The following is a 23,808-nucleotide window of genomic DNA, read 5'->3' on the forward strand; positions in this document are numbered from 1 at the left end:
CCGTCTCCACCTGCAGGGGGCGGGGGCCGGGCCGGGCCTGGCCAGGGGTCACACCTGCAGCTGGCGCCATTCGGAGGGGGTCCAGCACAGCTGCGATTTCGGGCGAGGCACTGCAGAGCCTGGGAGCTGACCTGGGTTGGAGCCAGGCCTCTGCCCAGAGCAGTGGGGCAGCTGCCCCGCAGGGCCCTGTGCCAGCCAGCACGGGTGTGCAATGAAGGGAAGGATCCTTACCCCTCCACAAGCCCCTGGCTTCCCCCTGCCCCTTCCAGTGCCCGGGGAAACAGAGGCACACACCACCTGGGCAGACCAGTGCCCCATTCCCCGTGGCTCAGGCCTGCAGCTGCCCACCGCGCCCCCCGGTGCTGACCACTGCCTGGGCCTAGCCGGGTCTTCGTTCTCCAGAGCTGCACAGCAGCCACCGGGGGGCCCCTCTGGCAAGTGGGCACCACCCCAGGGGTGATGGTCTTGGGTGGTCCCTGGGGCGCACACCCCCTTAATGCACCGGCCCCTTCATGGGGCTCCACTCTCTGCTGGGGTCTGATCCCCTCTGCCTCCTGGGCCCACACTGCTCTGTGCCCCAGCCGCCTGGCTCAGCTGGGGGGGTCCCCTCGCGCTGGCCCTCAGCCACCCCCACTCCCGGGGCAGCGCAGCCTGTGTAAAACAGGAGCATTACTGAGCCTGGCCCAGGAACTCTCCAGGCTGTGGGCCCAGCTAAGCTGCGTCTGCCCAGCCCTGCCCAGCCGTCCCCTCCTTCCAGGGAAGCCTCTGATACCTGCTCCAGCAGCTCCTCCCGTCCTGTCCCAGCTGGGTAACCCGGGTCACCTGGGCCCCTCTCTTCGCCTCTTCTCCCATCCCTCGTGTTCTCCCCACTAGGCAGGTCACTGGGTCCTTTCTCCACAGCCATTGTCCTGCTGCTGGCCACAGCCCTCCGAGCTGGGCCAGGCCTCTGGGCCATCTGGTGCCAGGATGCCCTGTGCCTCCAGGATGCTCTTTGCGGGTACCAGGGGAGCTCTGCACCAGCCACCCCCACTCACCATCTCATTAAACAGGCAGCAGGGGAGGAAGCTGGAAAGCCCCATTTTGCCCCCCACGGCTGGGCTGGCTGCTGCCAGGAAAGTGAAACTCAGCCATTCTGCGAGAGGAAGGGAAAATGGCTGGGATGGGGGGGGCCGGGGACAGGCCTGTGGTTCCCACCATTAGCTCCTGCTGCAGCAGGGTGCACGCCCACCTGCCACTCACTGGGATTGGGGCCCCCTCTGGCCGGCTGGTGCCCAGACACGGTCATGGGGATTGGAGCCCTTTTGGGAAACTTGGCCTGCTCTGAAGAAAGTTCTGTCTGGGCAGAGTGGATGGGGGAAACTGAGGCACAAAGCAGGCTCAAGTCTTTGGAAAAAATCTCTCAGCTGCTGAGGCTCAGCAAGGAGGCCCTGACTCCAGCTTCCCACCTGCCTGCTCTGAGCCCAGGACCCCGCTCCCCTCCTGCAGCTGGGCTTAGAAGCCAGGGGCCCCGGCTGGAGCGGCGTGGGAATCCCTGGGCTGGAGGGTGGGGGGGAGATCCTCTGGGGGTCTGGATGGAGAGGGTGGGGGATGGCTCCCACCCAGCTCCAGGATTGGCCTAGCCGGGTCTCAGGTCTCGACGGTCCCGCAGGGCGCTTGGGATGCAGCTCCGGCCTCGCCAAGGCCGCAGGGGCTGCTGAGTGGCCCAGGGGCTCGGCTGCAGCGGGTGGCGTGGGGAGGGGAGCTGCCTGCCTGGGGAGATTTGGAGGGTGACAGGAGCTGTGCTCCCTGGGGCTCCTGCAGCTCTCCAGCCCCCCATGGCCCTGTTCCCCTGATGCTCTTCCCTCTCTGCCCCCCCCGCCCCCTTGGTGCTGGCTGGACCCAGCGCTTGGGTTCAGTTTTTGTCAGGGGGAGGGGCAAGAGTCACTGTGGTCCCCCACCCCACCCCATGGGCCCCACTGATTTCCCCCCCCCCGCCGCCAGCCCCAGCCTCCCCTCTGATGCCCCGCCCCGCCCCGCCCCGCGGAGTTCATGGCAGCTCCCCCCATCGCCCCCATGATCTGCCCCCTCCCCATCTGCCTCGCTCCCCCCCATCGCTCCCCTCTATCCCGCATCTCCCCCCACTGTTCTCGGTCCTCTGCCCCTCACTCTCAGCTCCCCCTATATCCCCCGCTGCCCGGCCCCCTCCCCCTTTCCCGGGGCGAATGGAAACCGAAAGCGGCTGGAGCTGCAGGAATCGAAACGGGGCGGGGCGGGGCGGGGCGCGGCGGCCGCTATAAAGGCGGCTCAGCGGCCAGGGAGCACCTCAAGCCCCGGGACCCAGCGGAGCCGCCCGGCAGGTGCGAGGGCAGGACGCCTGGGTTCTCCGCCCGGCCCTGGGGGGGGGGCGTGCGGGCTAATGGTTAGAAGGGGGGTGGGGTAGACAGCCAGGACACCTGGGTTCTCCGCCCGGCCCTGGGGGGGGAGGGAAGCCTGGTGCTCACAGTGGGCGGCGGGAGGGGTGTCCGAACTCCTGGGTTCTACCCCTGGCTTCCCCACTGCTCAGCTCGGGGGCGCTTTGGGAGCAGGTCTCCCCCTGGGGGTGCCAGTGCCAGAGTCCGGTGGGGGGCTCGTAGCTGTATGTCCCCTGCCCCGCTCTGCTCAAGGGGGATGGGCCGTGCCTCAACTTACCTCCCTGTGTGTCACACTCTGATCTGTTGTCTGTTCTGCAGGTGTCCCCATGGCTGCGGCCCAGCCCAGGAGGTGGGTGCCGGGTGTGTGGGGAGTGGGGAAGGGGAGCGGGTCTCCCCACAGGTTTGGCTCTGCTCCTTTGGTGAGGCCAGGCAAAGCCAGGACCCTGGACTCGGTGGGGTGGGGGGCAGCTGGCCTGAGCCATGGAGCCTTTCTCCCTGGGTGACTCCGTCTCCCTGTAGGCTGCTGTGGTCACACCAGGTCGGGACGCATCCGGGGAGACCAGGTCCCTGTATGGGACCAGCTGCTGGAGAAGGACTATACGGGGTCAGACCAGGGGCTCGTCTTCTTGCATGGTCCCCAAGCCCTGCAGCCCATCGTCCATTTCCCAGCTGCTGGCAAAGCGAGGGTGGGGACACCCCCCAAGTTAGCCCTGGCTGGAGCTGAGGGGGCCCCTGGCAGCCCGGGTAGGTGGGGGTGTTTACTTTAACCTGGCTGCCTACTGATGTCATTGGGTGATGCCGGGTTCTCATGTTAGGACAGCAGCCAAAACCACTTTCTTGTTTGCTGTGCCTGCCCCAGGCATGACTTTGTTAATCTCTGGCGGTGAGAGCAGGGGGGGCTGGGAGCCAGGACTCCTGGGTTCTCTCCCCAGCTGAGGGAGGGGAGTGGAGTCTAGTGGTGGGGGGGGGGCTGGGAGCCAGGACTCCTGGGTTCTCTCCCCAGCTGAGGGAGGGGAGTGGAGTCTAGTGGTGGTGGGGGGGCTGGGAGCCAGGACTCCTGGGTTCTCCCCCGGCTTTAGGAAGAGAGAGTGGGACACACCTGCTTCTCAACCCAGTGTCGCCGGGGTGGGCCCAGAAACCTCCCCTGCACCCATTTCTTCCAGGTCCACCCCCACCCCAAACCCCTCCCTGAGCCATGTGGCCAGGGGGATCCGTGGGGGGGGGGAGTCACCCACCCCCAGCCTGCTCTGCTCCCCCAGCCCCAGGGCTTCCCGCTGGTGAGTGTGGGGCCAGGCCCCCCATCCCCCAAGCACAGCTGGGAGCCAGGTGAGCAGAGTGGGCCAGGACCAAGGTGCTGGTAAGTGGGGAACAGGCCTGATCCCTGCTGCTGGGGCTGCCCCCCAAAGCACTGGGCCTGGGGCAGGTGCCTGGAACCAGGGGCCGGCCGGGACAGCCCTGCCTGGGGGACGTGGGGTGTTCTGGGGGTGCAGCTGCTTGCGGAAGACCAGATGGCTGCTGGAGCTGCCAGAGCCATGGCTCAGCCGGCGGGGGGAGGGATGCGCCATTTTCCTGCCTTTGCCGAAGCGAGCCCTTGGGTGGGGCCCGCCCCACAAATGAGCCTTCTGTGAGGGGAACAGCCCTCGGAGTGCCTGAGGGACGCTGGTCTTGTGGGGCAGCACGGGGCGGGGGCTGGGTTCTCTCCCGGCTCTGGGCAGGGAGTGCGATGGAGGGGTTAGAGCTGGGAGCCAAGGCTCCTGGGTTCCCCCTTCTCGCACACACTTGTACATGATGGTGCTCTGTGGACCCCAGCCCCTGCCCCTGCGTTTGGCACAGGTTCCTGCTGGGGCATTAACGTGGGCACCGTGGTGCCCCAGGACCCGGTGCTGCCATGCGGGAAGGGGGGATTGTCCCACTGACCTCGCACTGCATCCGGCCCCGCCAGGCGCCGTGTCCTACCCCCGCACCTCACCAGCCGTGCAGGGAGCTGGCCCCTCCCCCCAGGAGAGCAGGGGGGGTGCCAAGAACCCCCTTTCCCGGGGCAGCCACACCCCCCGCCGCATGGGCTGGGAGGGAGCTGCAGCCGCCGGGTGCGGTTGGTTTCTGGGGCAGTGCTGCCCGTTGGACCCGGAGATGCCCCTTGGCCGGAGGGCAGGCAGCTGTGGGGGAGGGGGCTAAGATGAAGCAGGAGCCCCTGAGGGTGGCCGGGTGCCCCTCCCATCAGCGGGCGGTGGGACACTGGGGTAGACGGGCCAGGGAGGGGGATCTGGGGGGGCAGGAGATGGCTCATGGCGAGTGACGTTTCTCCCCCCGCAGGAGGGGGTTCCGGCAGAGGCCCCCCCCCTTCCTCAAATACCTGCAGAGCATCCTGCGCAAGTACCCCGACGGGGGGCAGATTCTGAAGGTGAGTCCCGGGTGGGTCACAGCAGAACCCCCCCCCCACCCACTAGCCCCCACTGCCCTCCCCCGGCCCGAAGGGGAGAACCAGGCGTCCCGGGTAATACTGGAGGTTTCTCTGGGCACAGTTGAGAGAGTCAAACCAAACCCGTCACAGACAACTCCGCTGCCACTCTGCCAGCCAGACGTCAGGTGAGCGTTTCCCCTCCCACACCCCAGTTCTCCTTGTGCCACAGCCGGGCTGCCCCCCGCGGGCCAGAGGGGATGTCACCCAGCCTCACCAAACCGCACAGGCTCTGCCAGCCCCACAGGTCCAGCCCTGTGCCCAAGAGAGTGGGATTAGCTCTTACCCCCGAGCGCACGCTGGGCCGGTCCTTTAGCATCTAAAGGTCTATGAACGAACAGCCAGAGCAGGGCGAGAGAAACAGCGTCGAAGGAATCGAATTACACACGGCTCCTGGTGCAGGCTGCAGCAGATGGAGATACATCCCCCATCTCATGGAGCTGGAAGGGACCTCGGGAGGTCATGGAGTCCCGCCCTGGGTGGCTGTTTTTAACATCTCCAGGGACCGTCCCGTGCTAGGACGGGCCAGCAAGCCTCCGGGCTCAGCTCACAGCAGAGATGCTCCTGGAGAGATGAGCTGCCTTGAAGCTGGAGGAACCTCAGGAACTCATGTGGAGGCAATTCTGTTGCTCCTTCCGTGCGGAGGCGCCTCTGAGTGGGAGCCTGGCACAGGAGCAGCTCAGCTGTTCACGTTCACGTCCATTTTGGCAGTCAGCCTTCGCCCGTCTGCCCAGAGCCAGAGGGGGTTTGCTCAGTGGCTGGAGTTGACTTTTGCACATTCATCTTCAGCGCCAAGAGCATCACGCCTGGTTCCCTGCCGCTGCGGAGCCCTGTGCCAGGCCTGGGGGTGGGGAGGATGTGGGGGGGTCTGTACTGACTGGCCCTGTGTTCCCCCCCCCCCAGGAGCTGATCCAGAACGCGGATGACGCAGGGGCCACGGAGGTGATTTTCCTGTGTGACGAGCGCAGCTATGGGACCGGCAGCCTGGGCATGGAGGGGCTGCAGAGGGCGCAGGGTAAGGGATGGGTGCGGTGGGGGCACCTGGCAGGGCCGGACAGCAGAGCTAGCCTCCCATACAGTGTCCTGAGGGGCCGGGGCTCCAGCCCTTCCCAGTGTAGTGGGGCTAGTTCTGGGGCTCAGGGCCCTGCCCCTCATGCGCCGTCTCTGCCCCCAGGCCCAGCACTGGTGGCCTACAATGACGGGCTGTTCTCGGAGGCTGACTGGGAGGGGATCCAGAGCACAGGCGACAGCCACAAGCTGCAGGACCCCGGCACCGTCGGCCGCTTCGGGCTGGGCTTCAACTCTGTCTACCACCTGACAGGTGAGGCCCGCCGTGGCCCGCCCCCGAGGGGAATGGCTCACGCTGGGGGGCTGGGTCGCAGCCGGGGCTCCCTGTCTCTCACCCCCTCTCCCCACAGATCTCCCGGCTGTGCTGAGCGGCCCCTGGCTGGGCGTTCTGGACCCCCAGCGTGCGGCACTGCTGGATGGCGGGCAGCAGTGGCACCTGGAGGAGGCTGCAGAGCTGGGCGACCAGTTTGCCCCCTTCTGGGGGGCACTGGAGGCCATGGGGTGCGGCGAGGGAGCCCCGGCGGCTGGCCACTTTTCTGGCACCCTCTTCCGCTTCCCGTTGCGCCGCGAGCCCTCCGGGGTCTCTGACAACCTGTACAGCGCCGAGCGCGTGCGCCAGCTCTTCCAGGCCTTCCTCCCGGATGCCCCCACCTGCCTCCTCTTCCTCCGCCACATCCAGCGCCTGGCCCTGAAGATGGTGGACGCCCAGGGGACCACCACGGAGCTGCTGGAGGCCACGGCCAGCCCACGCCCCCTCAACGGGCCGGCCTTGGTCCAGGACGAGGTGGCCGCTGCGGTGTTGTCCACTGCAGCCTCCATCAAGGCCATGAGCGTGTGTGGCACAGCCGCCGAGGGGGACACAGAGCGCGAGTGGCTGGTGGTCACGGCCACGCCAAAGGAAGGTGCCTTCCCGGAGCTGGCGGAGCTGGCGGGGGTGCTGGGGAGCTTGTCCAGCGTGGCCTTGGCGTACCCACTGCGTGGTAGCTGTGCTGGGCACCTCTGCTGCTTCCTGCCACTGCCAGCCACGGAGGAGAATGCCACGGGGCTGCCTGTCCACGTCAACGCCCCCTTCCACCTGACGGACGACCGACGCCACGTGCAGTGGGCCGAGGAGGACAACGGCCGGGACCGCGCCGCCCGCTGGAACCAGCTGCTGACCGAGGAGGTGCTACCGCTTGCCTACCGCCAGGCCGTGGCTGTGGCAGCCCGTTGTCCCGGTGACCCCTACGGCGCCTGGCCTGACCCAGAGCTGAGCTGGCACCAGCAGCGCTACCGGAGCCTGGTGGAGCGGATCTGCCGGCAGCTGTGGGACATGGAAGCCCTAGTACCGGCCGGCCAGCCTGGCGCATGCTGGCGCAGGGCCGCAGATGCTGTCTTCCTGCCACAGAGCGGGGCCACCGAGGCCACCCTTCGGGTGCTGACCGCTGCCCTGCTGCAGGCAGGGGACCCGCTGGTGCTGGTGCCGGCCCACGTACACCGGGCTCTGGCTGTGGGCGGCCTGGCGGTGACGGAGGCTACGCCGGCCCACGTGCGAAAGGTCCTGGGGCACGTGAGTCCCGCCGGCTGCCCGGCTGACAAGCGGCTGCTGCTGGAGTACGTGGCCGGGGACGGGCGCTACAAGGAGCTAGCGGGGCTGGAGCTGCTGCCGAGAGCCGACGGGGGCTTTGCCGGCTTCGGGGGCACCGGCGGCACAGTCTACACCGACAGTGAGGCCTTCCCCAGGTGAGAGACACCCTCCTCCCGGGGCAGAAGCTGCCCGGGCTGCAGCTCAGCCGCCTCTCAGCACCGGCTGGGCTGGGCTGGGAAATGCAGATGCTGTGGGCAGCTGGGCTGAGATGCGGGACCCCCTTCGTGCAGGGCCACGAATCAGAACAGGGAACCCAAGGCCCAAACCCATCCCCCTGTCCCGGGTCAATGGGAACCGGTGACCCTGCAGGGGACAAGCCCTGCCCCATGCCGGGCCCTGCCCTATTCCCTACCCTCTGAGCCAGCCAGGCCCTGCCCTGGGTCAGTGGGAGCTGGTGTCCCTGGAGGGGAGAGGCCCTGCCTTATTCCCTGCCCACCTGAGCCAGCCTTGCTGTCTAACTACCTGAATGCCGGGTTTCCAGGATCCTGCTCCCTGGCCTGGCGGATAATTTTCTGCCCAAAGATCTGACGTCCGCCCTGCAGAGCTGCCTGCGCCGGATGGCGGAGCAGAGTAAGTGGGGACGGAGCTGTTCCGGCCCAGGGCAGCTGCCCCAGCTGTCTTCTTGATGGGAGTGGGAGGATTCCTCAGGGTGAGGTGCAGCTGACAGATGTTAGCAGCAGTTGGTCCCCTCCCCTCCCCTCGCCCCGCACCCTCACTCTGCATTCACCAGGAGCCACTGCACCCTGCCCCAGGTAATCCCCGGCCAGGGTTGGAGTGCGGAGGGGGGGGCCTGCAGTAGGGGGAGGTTGCCCAGGGCTCTGTGCCTTGTGCACTGGGTTGGGGTGATGGTCCTGACTGGGGACCATTGGTCCCTGGGTGCCCATCTCTGCCTGTTGTGTGTGGGGTAAGAGGAACGTTGCTGTGTGCTGTTACCCAGCCCCACACCTCACCCCAGAGGCAGTCGCATCTCAGCAGCCCTGTGCCCCCCCCCCAAGGGGTCATGACCCTGTATAACCACGCAAGAGGGGCGACATCCCAGCATCAGGCGAGGAGATCCTGGATAACCCGCCTCTGCACCCCACCCCAGAGGTGGCTGCATTTCCTGCACTTGCATAACGCTGCCCTGGGTTGGCCTGTGGGACTGGGTGCCAGGCTGGTTGCGATCCCGTGTCCCTCTGGTTCTTGCAGAGCTGTTCAGGAACCTCGTCTCTCTGGACCCCTCTGTTGTTCAGCAGAAGCTGAAAGACGCCCTCCCCGCACCCTGGTTCGAGGACAGCTCTGCCCACGTCACCTGGTGCCCAGGCGACCACCCTCTCCAACCTCCCCGCCAGTGGCTGGCTGCCTTCTGGGACTTCCTCCAGCACCACGTCCACTCCCTGGCCTCCTTTGAGGGCCACCCGCTCATTCCCCTCAGTCCCCCAGGCCAGGGCGCCCGTAGCATCCAGCTGGCACGTCTCTCTCCCACGCCCACGCTGCTGTTCCGCACCTGGGAGGGGCGCAGCCTCACAGAGGAGGAATCTGACCTGCTGGAGACTCTGGGCTGCACAGTGATCTGCAGCTGGGACCCAGCCCTCTGGCACCGCCAGCTGACAGACTACATCCTGCCGCCCACGGTCGCCAACGCGCTGCGCGCCTTCGACCACCTGGGTGTGGCTGGCGTGGCTGCCCGCCTGGGCTCCCTGCCCCCGCATCGCTGCCGGACGCTCTGCCAATTTCTCTCCCAGGCGCCTGCCTCTGTTCTCTCCGGCCGGCAGGCTGCGGTGTTGAGCCGCTTGCCTATCTTCCAGAAGATGCCCTCCCTCCTGCCGCCTTGCCCAGCTGGGCTGGTGTCCGCTTGCAGCTTCCCCGCTTTGGAGAGAAGCACCGTGCCAGCAGTGCCGGAAGACCTGGTGGTGCCAGAGCCGGTGCTGCGGTGCCGGGATGAGGCGGACCGCCAGCTTTTGCTGCCGAGCCGAGGGAGCCTGCTGGGGGTGGCGCAGCTGGCGCTGCTGGCGGTGAGAGCAGTGGAGAAGGGGGCGTACGCCAAGCGGGCGCCGGAGGCCGAGCGGCTCATGCTGTGGGTGCTGCGGCACGGAGACGCCCTGTTCGGGCAGAGTGAGGCGCTGAAGACCGCGTGCGAGAAACTCGCCTTCCTGGCCCACGGCAGGAGCCTGGCCCGTGCCCAACAACTCTTCGACCCTGAAAACAAGGTTTTTCGGGCCTTGCTGGACCCCCACTGCTTCCCCCCCGTGGCGTTCCGGGAGCCGGCCGTGCTCCGGTCACTCTGCGCCCTGGGACTGCAGACCAGCGACACGGCCATCACACCCGACCACGTGCTGAAGGCTGCGCAGGAGGTGGGCCGGCTCCAGCAGGTCCAGGATGCCCCTGGGGCCCTGGCTAAATCCCGAGCGTTGATCAAGCTGTGCAACCGAAGCCCAGTGCTGGCCCGCTTCTGCCAGCAGACGCTGCAGCGGCTGCGGGGCCTGGCCTGGGTGCCTGCTGCCGACCCCACTGAGCTCCGGCCCAATGACCCTTTCCTGCCCCCCAAGCGGCTGCGGTCGGCCCGTTACGCTGACCTGGTGGGGCTGGCCATGCCGCTGACGGACGCCTTCCAGGGGCAGGTGGAGGAGAAGCTGGGGCTGTCCCAGCCGCCCCCCGCCGAGATGGTGCTGGCGAACTTGCTGCTCTTGGCCCGGGAAAAGCAGCCCAAGGACCTAAGGACGCTGGTGCAGAAACTTCACGTCACCTACAAGCACATGCAGCAGAACCTGGGCCAGTTCCGGGGGGCATCGTCCCACGCTGTGGTCTGGACCGGCAATGGATTCTCCCTACCCGCCCAGGTGGTCCTGTCCTACCCCGACGGCCTGGACTTGAGCAGCCTGGTGCCGAGGCTCCCCCAGGAATTCCTGCCTTACCGCCGGCTCTTCCTGAGCTGGGGAGCGCAGGGTGCAGTGGACGTGCCAGAGCTGAGCCAGGCCCTGCACCGGCTGGGGGAGGAGATCGATGGCCGCGCCGGTGGGGGCACCGAGGCAGAGCTGCGGCTCACGGTGGCCATCCTGGATTGGCTGAAAAGCAGGGGGCACCGTGGCGAGGTAGACCTGCCAGTGCCGGTGCAGGTGCCAGGAGGAACTGGCTTTGCCCTGCGTCCAGCCTCCACAGCCCTGTACTGCGACATCGACCGGGCCAGCCTGGCCGATCTGGAAGGTGAAGACGCTGAGTTGCCCGTGGTGCATGAGGCGGTGCCGCCGGCTACAGCCACCTTCCTGGGCGTGGCCCTGCTGAGCACGCGGGTGCTGCGGCCGCAGCTGTTTGAGCCGTGGGGACCCTCGGAGCCCATCACCACCCGGATCTGGAACATCCTGCGGGAATATACCGAAGAGGCCGACCTCTTCAAAGAGCTGGTCCAGAACGCGGAGGATGCCGGCGCCAAGGTGTGTTCTTTCCTGCTGGATCTGCGGCATCGTGGGGGCAGCACGGTCGGGTTGCTGGACCCAGGGATGGCCACCTGCCACGGCCCAGCCCTCTGGTCCTACAACAACGCAACCTTCACCCAGGAAGACTTAAACAACATCATTCGGGTGGGAGCCGCCACCAAGGAGGGCCAAGCAGGCAAGATCGGCAAGTTTGGCCTGGGTTTCAACACCGTCTACCACGTGACTGACGTGCCCTCGGTGCTGAGCGGCAGCAACCTCTTGATCTTCGACCCCAACGTCACTCACCTGCGCAAGCACATCCCCAACCCGGCCTGCCCTGGCATCCGGCTGGACCTGCGCCGGCGCCCGGCCACTCTGAGCACCTTTGCCGAGCAGTTCCGGCCCTACCAGGGCTTGTTTGGGTTCCAAACACAGGAGCCCTTCGACTTCCCAGGGACGCTCTTCCGCCTGCCTTTCCGCACCGAGGAGGAGGCTCGGGAGTCGCGCATCACCCAGGCGGCTTTCGGCATCGACCGGGTCGAGAGGCTCCAGAGCGGCTTCCGGGACTTCTGCCATGTCTTGCTGCTCTTCCTACGGGGCGTGCGGGAGGTGTCCCTGAAGCGCCTTCCCAACCAGGCCCCCTCCCTGGAGGCCACCCAGTCCCTGGCCCTGCTGCGCCGGGAGCAGGTGAAGAGCCTGGAGGATGCTGGAGACTCCAGGCCAGGCCAGGCCAGCATTGAACAGCTGTTGGTACAATGGGAGTCTGACATCACCATCAGCCACTACCTGGTACTCACCTGCCTGGGCACTGGCGAGTCCCTGGATTTGTTCCAGCAGGGGATGCATGATGGGACCCGGCCCTCAGCCCCTAGTGCTGGAGTGGCTCTGCCGCTCGCCCCCACCACGCCAGGGAAATGGGCTCCGCATTTGGATGGCTTTGAAGGGTGCGTCTTCTGCTTCCTGCCCCTGCCCATCGCCTCTGGCCTCCCCATGCACCTGCATGGAGCCTTTGCCGTCCTTTCCAATCGCAAAGGTCTCTGGGATAGCACGGCCAAGGGCGAGTGGAACTTGGCGCTGCTGCGGGATGTGGTGCCGGCTGCCTGGCTCCAAGCCTTGAGCCGCCTCCGAGAGATGCACCAGGAGGGAGAGCTGGAGGACTACGAATACCACACCTTCTGGCCGGACGCCAACAAAGCCAGGTATCCCTTCACTGAAGCGGTGAAGGCCTTCTATCTCGCGCTGGCTGATGGGCGGGGCCTGGCGCTGTTCTCCAACGGCCGGCAATGGTGCACCATGGACAACGCCTGCTTCCTGGACTTCTCCATCACCCATAACAAGCGGGTGGGAGAGACGGCCACCAGGGTCTTTGCCAACTTGCTGCCAGAGCCCCTCCTGGCCGTGCAGCTGCCAACGTGGGTGAGATCTGGTTTCCAGGCCAGTGGCCATGAGGATACCTTGCGGTCCAACACCTACGACTGGGCCAGGTTCTACCAGGAGATCGTCTTTCCCAACGTGGCCCAGCTAGCCACACCTGACCGCGATGCCTTGATTCTCCACGCGCTGGACATGAACAGTGCCATAGTGGACAAGCTGCTGGTCTCTGTGTCCTGCATCCCCACTGCCCCCCAGGGGCAGCTGCAGTTCATCACGAAGCTGGTGCACCCCCAGGGCAGGGCCGCCCTGCTGTACGACCCCCAGGATGGGCGCTTCCCTACCGGGACTAGCTTCCTGGTGCTGGAGAGGTTGCTGCGGCTGGAGGGCCTGGGTATGGCCAAGGACGTGCTGCCAATGAAGGAGCTGATAGAGCGGACCCGCACCGTGCAGGCTCTCTGGACATGTGACCAGCAGCGGGGCTGCCGGAGAACCTGCTGCGTCCTGGAGTTGCTGGAGCAGCTGGTGGAAAGGAGTTCGGATAACACTGCCCAGGTGGCCTTCCGTGCCATACCTTTCTTGCCAGCTGCCTTGGCTGGTGCCCACCACAAGCTCTGCCGGCCGACCGATCTCTACCACTACAAGTACAGGAGCCTGGTGGGGCTGGTCCAACCCGTTCTGGCTAGCCAGGATCTGGGAGGGGACTGCAGGTTCTCCAAGGCTCTCTGGGACTTCCTGGGGCTGAACCGCAAGCCGTCGGCTGGCACGGTGCTGCGGCAGCTGGAGGAGGCGTGCCAGGGCTCCAACGCCTTGCCCAAGCAGGTGCTGCAGGACACAGCGCGGGAGTGTTACGCCTACCTGGACAAGCTGCTGAGGAAGCAGCCCGCATGCAAGAAGGAGGTTGCTGAGACAGCTGCGGCATTCCCCTTCGTCCTGGTGGGGGCGCACTTCGTGCCGGTGAAGGCGGTGGCCTGGGAGCTGTCGTTCGAGGCCTTCCCGTATCTCTACCAGCTGCCGCAAGAGTACCGGGATTTCAAGGCGCTGTGGGGGTGCGTGGGACTGCAGGAGGCCTTTGCCTTGGAGAACTACACCCGGGTGCTTCGGGAGCTGGCCGGGAAGGCCGCCGGGCAGCGTTTGTCTCCGGAGGAGCTGCAGCTGGCTCTGAGGCTGGCGACCATTGGGCTGATGGAGGCCTCACAGGAGCAGCAGCAGGTGAGCGCTTACGAAGCTCAAGGCATCTTCTTGCCCGATCAGGGGGGGCTCCTGCAGCCGGTGGCCAAGCTGCACTTCGATGACACGCCCTGGCTGCCCCGGCAGGAGGGGACCCCCTTGTGCCACGGCCGGATCCCCCGGGAGGTGGCGCTGCGCTGCGGCGTGCCTACTACCAGGCACCGGGCCCTGGCCCGGGGGAAGATCCAGGGGCTGGAGCTGGCGCCGTGGGCGTCGGAGTTCGGGGCCCGGGAGGAGCTGACTGTGCGGCTGCAGAACATCCTGCGGGAATACTCCTCCTCCGCCCGCGACGTGCTGAAGGAGCTTCTGCAGAATGCCGACGACGCTGGCGCCAGCCGGATCCACTTCGTCTGGGACCGGCGCCGCCACCCCACCCAGCGCGTCCTCTCGGAGGAGTGGGGCGGCCTGCAGGGCCCCGCCCTCTGCGTCTACAATGACAGGCCCCTGACGCAGGAGGACCTCGAGGGCATCCAGCGGCTGGGTGTGGGGGGCAAAGGCGGGCGGCAGGACAAGACGGGCAAGTACGGCCTGGGCTTCAACGCCGTCTTCCACCTGACGGACTGCCCCGCTTTCATGACAGGCGACAGCGCCCTGGGCGTCTTCGACCCCCACCTCCGCTACGTGCCCACGGCCAGCGAGCAGTACCCAGGCGCCATGTTCAGCATCAACAGGGACTTCAAGAAAACCTTCCCTGACGTCTACTCCACCTTCCTGCCTGAGCTCTTCGACCTGAGCCAGGGGGTGCTCTTCCGGCTGCCTCTGCGGACGGCAGAAGGCGCGGCCAGCTCGCGGGTGTGCCAGCGGGTGGTCCATGAAGAGGACCTGAAGCTGATGCAGGAGGCGCTGACGCGGGAGGCCGACAGCCTGGTGCTGTTCCTTCGCCACCTGAGGACTGTCATCTTCTCCGAGATTGCTGAGCACGGGAGGGAGCCGCAGGAGCTGATGCGGGTGGAGACAGAGATGGAGCAAGGCCACGTGGTGGTGAGAAAGGAGTTCCAGGAGCGGTTAAGCCGCATGGCTGTGCTGGGTGACAAGGAGGTCAAGCCGGTGAAGGTGGTCTACACCATGAAGGTCAACCACGGCTGCTTTCTGCCTCCCAGCCACTGGGTAGTCGTGTGGCAGGCTGGGCTGGAGGATGCAGCCAAGACGGAGTCTCCGGCCCCAGAGCGCCTACCGTATGGTGCTGTGGCTGCCTGTCTGGATGGGGCCCTGCCTGGTAGGGCTTTCTGCACCCTGCCGCTGCCGCTGCCGACTGGCTTGCCTGTCCACATCAACGGCAACTTCTCGGTGGACTCAGCTCGCCGCGATCTGTGCAAAGAGGACGGAGGGAGCCGGAAGACGGCCTGGAACGGTTTCCTGATGCAGCGGCTGCTGGCCCCACTGTATTGCCGGCTGCTGGACTGGCTGCGGAAGCAGCTGGGGGAGACGCTGCACTTCTCTTCTCTGGAGGCGTGCTGGAACATGCTGGAGCCGAAATATCTCAGATACTTCCCAGCTGTGGTGGAGCGTGTGCCTCCCACCTGGCACCAGTTGGTCAGCCGGGTCTACGAGCTTATGGCAGAGCTGCAGCAGCCGCTGATTCCTGTGTACTGGACGAAGGCTGTCCATCATCTTAGGAGCCCTGTGGAGAATGTGAGCATCAAGTGGGCTGTGGCCGGTGGGGGCCACCTGCTCCAAGAGCCCTTCTTTCTGCAGGAGGAGCTCCCGGACCGCATGAGCTGCGTCCTCCAGAGACTTGAGATAAAGCTCGTCCCGGCCTTCAAGAGCCTCCAGCAGATCCACGCTGAGTTTGCCAGAGCTGGCGTGAAGGCCCTAACCTTGAAACCTGCATCCCTCTGCTGCTTCCTCAAAGCGCTGCCTCTGCATCTGCCCTGCCCGGTCTCGGAGACCCCCCTTCAGGACAAGTCCAGCTGCTCCCTGCTGCTGGAGTTCTACCTGAAGGAGCTGCAGGAAGGGGATGTCAAGCACCTGAAGGGGTTGCCCCTCTCTGTGACCCACGACAACAAGCTGCGGCGCTTCAGCACCGAGGAGCCGGTGTACCACAGCAGCAATCACGGCCTCTTCCCACGGCAGCATCACCAATTCCTCGCCTATCACGTCAGCCATGAGTCGCTGCTGCTCAAGGCTGGCTTCCTGAAGGTGTTCACCTTGCAGGAGGCGGCCAGGTTCATCCAGGAGGTTCTAGGGCAGCCGGACTGGGAGGTCCAGTCGAAAGAGGCCCAGAAATGGTTGAGAGAGGTGTGGGAGCTCTTCAACCACATGATCTGCAAGGCCAATGAACACAAGGAGGAAGCCATGAGCAAGGCCTTCGGAGAGCTTGTCTCTCTGTTCGAGGACTGGGCCATCCTTCCCGTCTGCAGCGACCAGCCCGGAGATGAACGCCTGGTTCCCCTGGCTTCCCTGTCCACCATCATCCCTGGCTACTACACCGATGTGGAAAAATCCTTGGGCAAGCTTGGCTTTGCCAGACTGAATACTCTCAGGGTCCCTCACGAAATGTTGTTCCGCTGCATCCACCCGTTCCTGCTGCAGACAGATGACCCCACTTCGGTGCTGAAGCAGCTGGCAGCCAGGATGAGCCTCCGCTGGCATGAGCTGAAGCCCTATGAGACCAGTGGGCTGTTGAGGTTCCTCACTCAGACGGTGAAGGAGCTGGCGGACGACCTGCTGGCTCAGCTCCGGTCCCTGCCCTTGTTCCAGACGCATCAGGGGACACGGGTGGCGCTGGCCTCTTACCGCAACATCTACATCCTTGAGACCAAGATCCACCATTTCTCAAAGGGCTTCCAGGAGTTGTACAAGCTGGACCGGCAGACGGTTTTGCTCCAGAACAGTGAGCTCCAGCGGGGACTCGCCCAGGATCTTGGCATCGGTGTCTTGAATGACCTGCAGCAGTTCATTTGTCATCTCCTGCCCCGTCTGCCCCATCTGCCGTTATCTCAGCTGCTCAAGACTTTGAGACTCCTCTTCGCTATCAAAAGCCTCTACTGGCAGGAGTACCAGGCGAAGAAGAGGACCATCGTGTCGGCCTTCCAGCCCATCAGCTTCATCCAGGACAAGCAGGGGGTCCTGCGCCCAGCTTCCTATTTCTATGATGCAGAGGTGCGGCTCTTCCAGATGCTGGAGCTGGATGCCAGGTTTGTGCCCGACGCCTTCTTCGAGGAGGTGGGGGTGAGCCCAGGTGAGCTAGTGGCCTTTCTGCGGGAAGTTGGCATGAAGCAGGAGATCTCAGAGGATGAATTCTTGGAGTTTGCCCTGCGGATTGAACAACAGGCGGAGCAGAAGGGCGTGGAATCTGGCAACCTCCCTGCCCAGCGGCAGGCCCTCCTGGGGCATCTGGTGTCCAAGCCCAGTGACTCCTGGTCAGATCACTTCCTGGAGAGGGTCTCCTCCATCCGCTTCCTTGTCCCACAGCATGTGCCAGCTGATCTGAGGAACTTCCATCCACCCTGTGTCCCTCACACCCAGCCTGTGGCCCCTAAGGGCTCTCTGGTGTTGCCCCAGCACAAGGACATGGCCCTAGTGTGGACTTCTACTGTGATCCTGGACTTGCCGTTTGTCCCTTGCATGACGGATGCCCAGTCTGTACTGAAGTGTCTGGGGGTGCTGCAGGAGGTGCGAGTTTCAATGGTGCTGGATAACCTGAGGAACATCTGCCAGGCGCAGTGTGAGACCCCAGAAAGCTGGAAAACCCGGAGCCAGGTCTTCATGAAGACATATGGCTTCCTGGAGCGCAACTTGAATGGTTTTGATGCCACCTGCCTGGCGGGGCTGCCGGTGGTGCTGGTAAAGGAGGAGCAGGTGGCAGAGGCCAGCCAGGTGGTCTTCTCCTTGCTGCATGAGCTGGAGTTCCGGCCCTATCTCTACACCGTGCCCCCATTGGTGGCCGTCTACCATGAGCTCCTGCAGAAGCTGGGGGTGGAGCAGGAGCCCTCCATCCGGCACTACGCCAGGGTGCTGTGCCAGATCCACCGGGAGACCCACAACAAGGAAACTCTGCAGCCCAACCTCACAAAGACCATCCGGCGGGCGACCCAGCATCTCTTCCGGCTTCTGAGTCAGGAGAAAGTGGACTTCTCGGGGGTGGAAGAGCTCTATCTGCCCTGCACCAATGGGAAGCTCTACCACTCCAGCTCCCTGGTCATCAATGACTGTGCGTCTTCCAACATCACCCAAGCTTTGGGGAGCAACTTCCAGTTCCTGGTGGACCTCTCCACGTGCCACCTGGCCTCGTCCGAATATAATCTCTGGAAGCTGGTGCGGCAGCTGCCCCAGTCCCTGAAGCCCCAGCTGCTGTCGGAGATCATGGAGCTGCAGCTGGAGGAGCGCTCTCTGGAGCTGTGCCCTTACGGTGAGTTCTGCGAGAGCCGGAACCAGCTCCAGGGCATCCTGGTCTCTCCCGAGTTCCAGGAGGGCTTGGCAGCGCTGCTGCGGTGGCAGAGCCGGGACGAGACGGAAGAGGTGGAGATGGCCAGGGGAGCGCGGGAGGTGGCTTTCTCGGCCGAGCAGCTGGAGGTGGTGTGCTGTGAGAAGATCCAGACGGTGATGGTGCACTGCGGGGAGCAGCTGGAGGGGAGCCAGGAGTCTCAGGTGGTCCACGTGGTGCCATGTGAAGAGGGGAGGCGCCGGGTCTACCTGCTGCACCAGCAGAACGTGGCGCTGCGCCGGCAGGTCCACATTCTGAGCAGCCTGGCCAGCGAGGTGAACAGCATTCTGGGAGGGGAGCTGCACTGGAAATCCACGGAGATACTCCTGCAGATGTTAGCCTGCAAGGACCCCTACGAAGTACTCGGTGTGTTGGAGGACAACAAGGTGCCCTTGCAACCCAGCACCAAATCTGACGCCTACACTCTTCCCACCCCTGGTACAGAGATCCCCCAGGAGTGGTATGACAGCCTGGACATGAGCATCCTTAACACCTTCGCCCGGGGAGACTTTGTGGGTTACCTGGACCCGGCGGCACCCGAGGAGCGCTACCTGTACGCCATAGTTCTGGAAGTCCTGTTAGACGGAGCAGTGCCCATGTACCGCATTGACCTGGGAGCTGGGCACCAGGAGGAGGTGAGCGCCCATGACCTGTATCAGTTTCGGAGGAGCCAGCTTGAGGGACGCAGCCAGGCGCTGGTGACGGTGCCAGACCAGCAGCAGCAGCAGGAGAGGCGGGAAGCCTGGTACCAGCAGTCCCTGGAGCAGGTGAAGCAGGAGGTGGACACCTGCCTGGTCAAGATCTGGGAGCTGAACGAGGGAGAGCGGAAGAAGGCGATCCGGCGGCTCTACCTGCGCTACCACCCGGACAAGAACATGGGGGACGAGGAGCTTGCCAATGAGGTCTGCAAGTACCTGCGGGAGAAGATCCAGGAGCTGCAGGAGGGCAGGAAACCCCGCAGCCCCCAAGCCTCAGGGGGTGGGCACCATCCCCGTAGGTCCCAAGGCTTCTCAGCCTCCTGGGCCAAGTGGGACAGGGAGGCCAAGCACCACTGGCAGAGCCGCAGGCAGTTCACTGGCCAAAGGGAACGTGGTTTCCATTACGATTTCTGGTCGTACCACCGGGCCAAGGCAAGTCGGCGCCCCCAGGCCGAGGAGGCCGGGCGCTGGTTCCGGCAGGCCCAGAGCGACCTGCAGGCGGCTGGCCATGACGTGGGACAGGGCTGCACCAACTGGGTCTTTTACAAGGCCCACCGTGCTGTGGAGAAGGCCCTGGCGGCCGCCTTGTACGACCGGGACCAGCGCTTCGAGCGGGAGCAGACACTGGCCGCGCTGGCGCAGAAGGCAGCAGCCTACGAGCCGGGGCTGGAGAAGCTGCTGGCGCAGGTGGCCGAGCTGCGCCGCCGCGGGGTGGACGACAAGGCCACGCAGTATCCCAACTACCACTCTCCGCCCACCATCCCCAAGGAGGCCTTCCCAGCCAGAGAGGAGCACGAGGTGCTGCGCCTGGCGCAGGGCGTGCTGGATGTGGTGCAGGCATATGTGGCCCGGCGCTGAGGGTGGGGGATGGTGCCACGGGCATGGGGCTTCTATTGACGGAAGCGAGAGCGCCCCCTGGGGGAGCTGCTGGGCATTGCACTGTCAGACTAGTGCCCCCTGGGGGAGCCGCTGGGCATTGCACCGTTGGGACTAGTGCCCCCCTGGGGGAGCCACTGGGAATTGCGCCATTGGGACTAGCGCCCCCTGGGGGAGCTGCTGGGTATTGCACCATTGGGACTAGCGCCCCCTGGGGGAGCCACTGGGAATTGTGCCATTGGGACCAGCGCCCTCTGGAGGAGCTCCCAGGGCCTGCACTAGAGGGACCAGCGCCTGCTACTGCAAGTCGAGGGGCAGCCCCCCTCCCAGCGACTGGGCCAGGGAATCTCGGCTTCTCCTGTAGTGTTGGCGCTAGTGGGAGGGGCTCCGTCTCCAAGCTGCCATTGCTGCTGGGGGTGAGGGAGGGGCTGGAGCTGCTGTGGGTGGGGGTTTAGCAGGGGGTTGATGGCTTGTGGGAGGCTGCCCTCCGTGGGGTTTGATGCTTTCCCCCAGCCGTGCTGGTGGCCTCCTCTCCGCCCATACCAAGAGGAATAAACGCAATTACTCTGGTAATTCCAGTGTCCTTGGAGTCATGTTGTCAGCCCCGTGCTGCTGGGTGCCCTCTCTTGGGGAAGAGGGTCCTGCCCTCTGCTGGTGGGGAGGAGCCCTGGTCATGGGGTGCAGGGGGTCCAGCTGCCCAGCCCACTCTCACATCAGAGTCGCTTCCCTGAGCCTGGCAGTGACAGTGCTGGGCTGCCAGGGCTGGGGCCTGCCCAGCTCAGAACAGGTGCTGGGCAGGGGGCAGGCAGGGTGTGTCAGAGAGCTCCCAGAACCCAGTGTGTGGCCAGAGGAGGGAATGGGGTGTGGGGCACTTCCCCTCTAGGGGCACCAGCTCCCATGTGGACCCAGGACAGACACTGGCTGGCTGACGGGTGAGGAATGGGGCCCGGCCCGGGCTGGCCCCGGGCTGCTGGAGATAGCTATGTTTCCAGCTGGTTCACGGCCCCTCCTCGAAACAGGTTGGCTGGGTTCCTATAGGATAAGTCACAGGGCCTGAACCCTGCACTGCCGCCCAGAGGGGGACTCCCAGCATGGGAGATAGCTGAGGAGATGGGCTGGCACGGCCGTTCGTTCAGGGAGCTGTTGCCTGTGCCGTGTGGGGCCCAGCCCCTCTCAGGGTGCCTGCCCTGTGGCCCTGTCCTGGGCACCTGCAAGGTGCTGAGGCTGGCCTCCAATTCCATAGGGCAGGTGCTCCTCCATCGTGCCCTGCGATGTCTGACCAGAGACCCTACAATAACAGAGGAATGGGGGCAGCTTATTACTCCAGAGAGACCAAATCAGTACACAGTCCTGCTGCTCGTCACAGGCCCTCCAATAACGAACCACTCACAGCCTCCATTGGCACGAGAATCAGAGCAGCCCTGGGGGTGCAACCCTGGCGGGTGGAGGGCGCTGCAGTGGTGCTGGTCGGATGAATGAAACGGATCATCTCCTTCAGTTGAGGGATCATCAGGCTGGGGCGGGCGCGTCCTTGTGTCAAGTCGAGGGCTCCTCACTGGAAGCCAAGGGAGCTTGAGGTTGAGTTAAGGGTGGAGACTGGGGCAAGGGGGCGTTGCATTAGGTGACGGGCAGTGAGCTGGGTCAAGAGGTCATAGATGCCTTGGTGATGGTCCTCGCAGGATGGCTGCTGCAGTAGGGTACCGCTTAGGCCGCAGAGGACTTCAGATGTCACCTGGAAGCAGAACAGCTGAGCAGCCTTCTCCAAGCTCATTCCCCTCCCACAAGCAGAGGATGACAGATGGCTGGAGATCCGGGAGGTGAACCGCTGGCTAGGTGAGCAGCGGAGGGTTTGGAGTGGACTGAACATTGAGCCGCCTTCTATAAGGGGAGCAGGCGGAAAGGTTGGATGTCTCCAGCTCAGGAGAAGGGGGGCCCAGTCTCCTGGTGGACAAGCTGCTGTGTGCGCGTGTGAAACCCTTCCCGGTAGGAGCAGGCGGAAAGCAGGAAGCGATGAGCACGCTGCACCGATGCAAGAGGCCGAGAAGCAAAGTCACCAAGGGGCCTGAAGGGCAGAAATTCTTGAACTGGTACCAAAGAAGAGGAACTGGGCTAGCCCATTTATAAACATAAACCCCCTTGAGCTGGTATCACTGAAACCTGCTGGGATGATTCACACGCCTGGGTGGTTACGCTCCGTGGCTGTACGGATTTTAGGAAGGCCTATTTAGGAAGGAGCGAGAGAGCTTTTAAAAAGCACTTTCAAAACAATGCAGATTGTGTAGCATTAACAAACCATAATTACTATGCTGTTGGTTTTGCTTATTGAAAGGCAGAAGTGGAGTCTTTTGTTTTGCAGGGGCAAAATACAGACGCTATTGTCTCCTCAAATGGTGGTGAGAACACAGTTACTCTTTCACCTAGGGAAAATGTTAAACGGAAGCTACTCAAGGTAGACATTTTAAAATGAGCAAGTCTGGCTACCTTGCAACCAGGAGTTTTAAAAGAGCTGGCTCAGGAGCTCTAGGAACCATTAATGCTGGTTTTAATAAGGGGGGGCGGTATGGGAGAGGTTCCAGATGTTTAGAATAAAGCTAATGTTGGGCCAATATTTAAAAAGCATAAATGAGATGACCCAGTAAATACAGACCTATTATGCTAACATTGAATTGAATTGAATTGAACTTGATGCCTCTGTCACAAGTTTGGTTCATGAACGTAATCATATGGACATGGGAGGCTTCTTAGAAGGTGTTTGACTTGGTGCTGTGTGACAGTCTGATGACAGAACTAGAACGGTTCAGCATGGCCCGTGTTCCGTGGATTAAAGACTGGCTACCGGGCAGGTCTCAGAAAGTCATTAGAAAAGCAGAAACACCTGTGAGCAGCTGCGCTTTTACTGGGTCCCCACGGGGATCGCTTCTGGGGCCCCTGGTGTTGAATGTTTTTTAGCAATGACTTGGAAGAAAAGCTACAGTCGCTCTTGATGAAGTTTGCATGTGTTACAAAGATTGCAGGAGTGGTAAATAACGAAGAGGCCACCTCACTGATACAGAATGACCTAGACTGGTAAGCCCGGCACAAGCAAACAAGTGCAGTTTAGTATCGCTGAATACAAAGGTGCCCATCCAGGCACATGCAGTGATGATGTACAGCTTGTGGGGCGGGGGCGGGAGGGGGACTCCATTCTGGGATGCAACAAGTCAGAAAACGGGGGGTGGGCAGTCAGCTGAACAGGAGCTCCCAATGTGACTCTAGTCAAAAATGTGATTGTGGGCCATTCCTGGGCAAATATCCCATCCACTCCAGGCCCCGCCCCCTTCCACCTCCTCCCAATACTGTCCTGCCCCCCCTTCCTGCAAGCTCTGCCCCCACCATGCCTCTTCCACCTCTGTCCCCTCCCCCAAGTGACAGGGCCCAGGGGATGAGTGGCGGGTGGGGCTGAGGCTCTCACAGACACCGTGGTGACAGGAACCAAAGCAACCTGACCCCAGCCTGCTGCCCTCCTCCTGCTCCCAGCCACGGCACCCAGCTTCCCATTGCTGGTGAGTGCAGGGAGTGGTCCCACCCCTTCCCCCACGCCCACTCCCTTGAGCAACAAGGCTGTGAGCTGTGGGCGCAGCAGGGGCTAGGGCTGGCTTATTCTGCTTTCCACACCACTGCTAGTGAGTGTGGGGGCAGGCCCGACCCTGGTTGTGGGCCCAGGCCCCCTGCTAGGCCCCCAAGCTGTCCTAAGCCTTGCAGGGCACCCCAAAACATGGGGCCCGAGGTGATTGCCCCACACCATCCAATGGACAGGATGGCTCTAGCCACATCAATGTTGCATATGAGTTCAGAAGTTATTTTACTGCTATAAAAACAACAAGAAGTGCTGTGGCAGTTTATAGACTAACAGATATTTTGGAGCATAAGCTTTCATGGGCAAAGACCTGCTTCGTCACGAAAAGTTTATGCTCCAAAACATCTGTTAGTCTATAAGGTTCCCCAGGACTTGTTGTTTTTGAAGATACAGACTAACTTGGCTACCTCTCTGATACTTTACTGCTATATTTGGCCTTGGGGTGACCGCTGCTGAAATCCTGGGGCCAGTTTGGTGCCCACCTTTGAAGAAGAGTGTTGATCAATTGGAGAGGGGTCAGAGTAGAGCCACAAGAAAGGTTAAAGGGTTAGAAAAACAGCTTCAGCGTGTTAGACTCCCGGAGCTCAAGCTATTCAGCAAAGGGAAGGTAAGTACCTGGGTGTGGATTAAATATGTAATCATGGGCTCCTCAGTCT

General features: G+C 63.7%; 1 protein-coding gene across 1 annotated transcript; it reads left to right on the forward strand.

The window, feature by feature from the left end:
• The first annotated feature begins 2,283 nt into the window (after positions 1-2,283).
• Positions 2,284-19,962, forward strand: LOC142025193 (sacsin-like). The gene is made up of 8 exons (XM_075017757.1): positions 2,284-2,336; positions 2,709-2,739; positions 4,704-4,791; positions 5,752-5,863; positions 6,023-6,169; positions 6,267-7,638; positions 8,025-8,113; positions 8,732-19,962. The coding sequence occupies exons 2-8, from the start codon at positions 2,717-2,719 to the stop codon at positions 19,516-19,518; spliced, it is 12,618 nt and encodes a 4,205-aa protein (XP_074873858.1). The 5' UTR covers positions 2,284-2,336; positions 2,709-2,716; the 3' UTR covers positions 19,519-19,962.
• The last annotated feature ends 3,846 nt before the right edge of the window (positions 19,963-23,808 follow it).

The sequence above is a fragment of the Carettochelys insculpta genome, chromosome 22 (genome assembly GCF_033958435.1).
Source record: "Carettochelys insculpta isolate YL-2023 chromosome 22, ASM3395843v1, whole genome shotgun sequence".
In the NCBI taxonomy this organism is placed as follows: Eukaryota; Metazoa; Chordata; order Testudines; family Carettochelyidae; genus Carettochelys; species Carettochelys insculpta.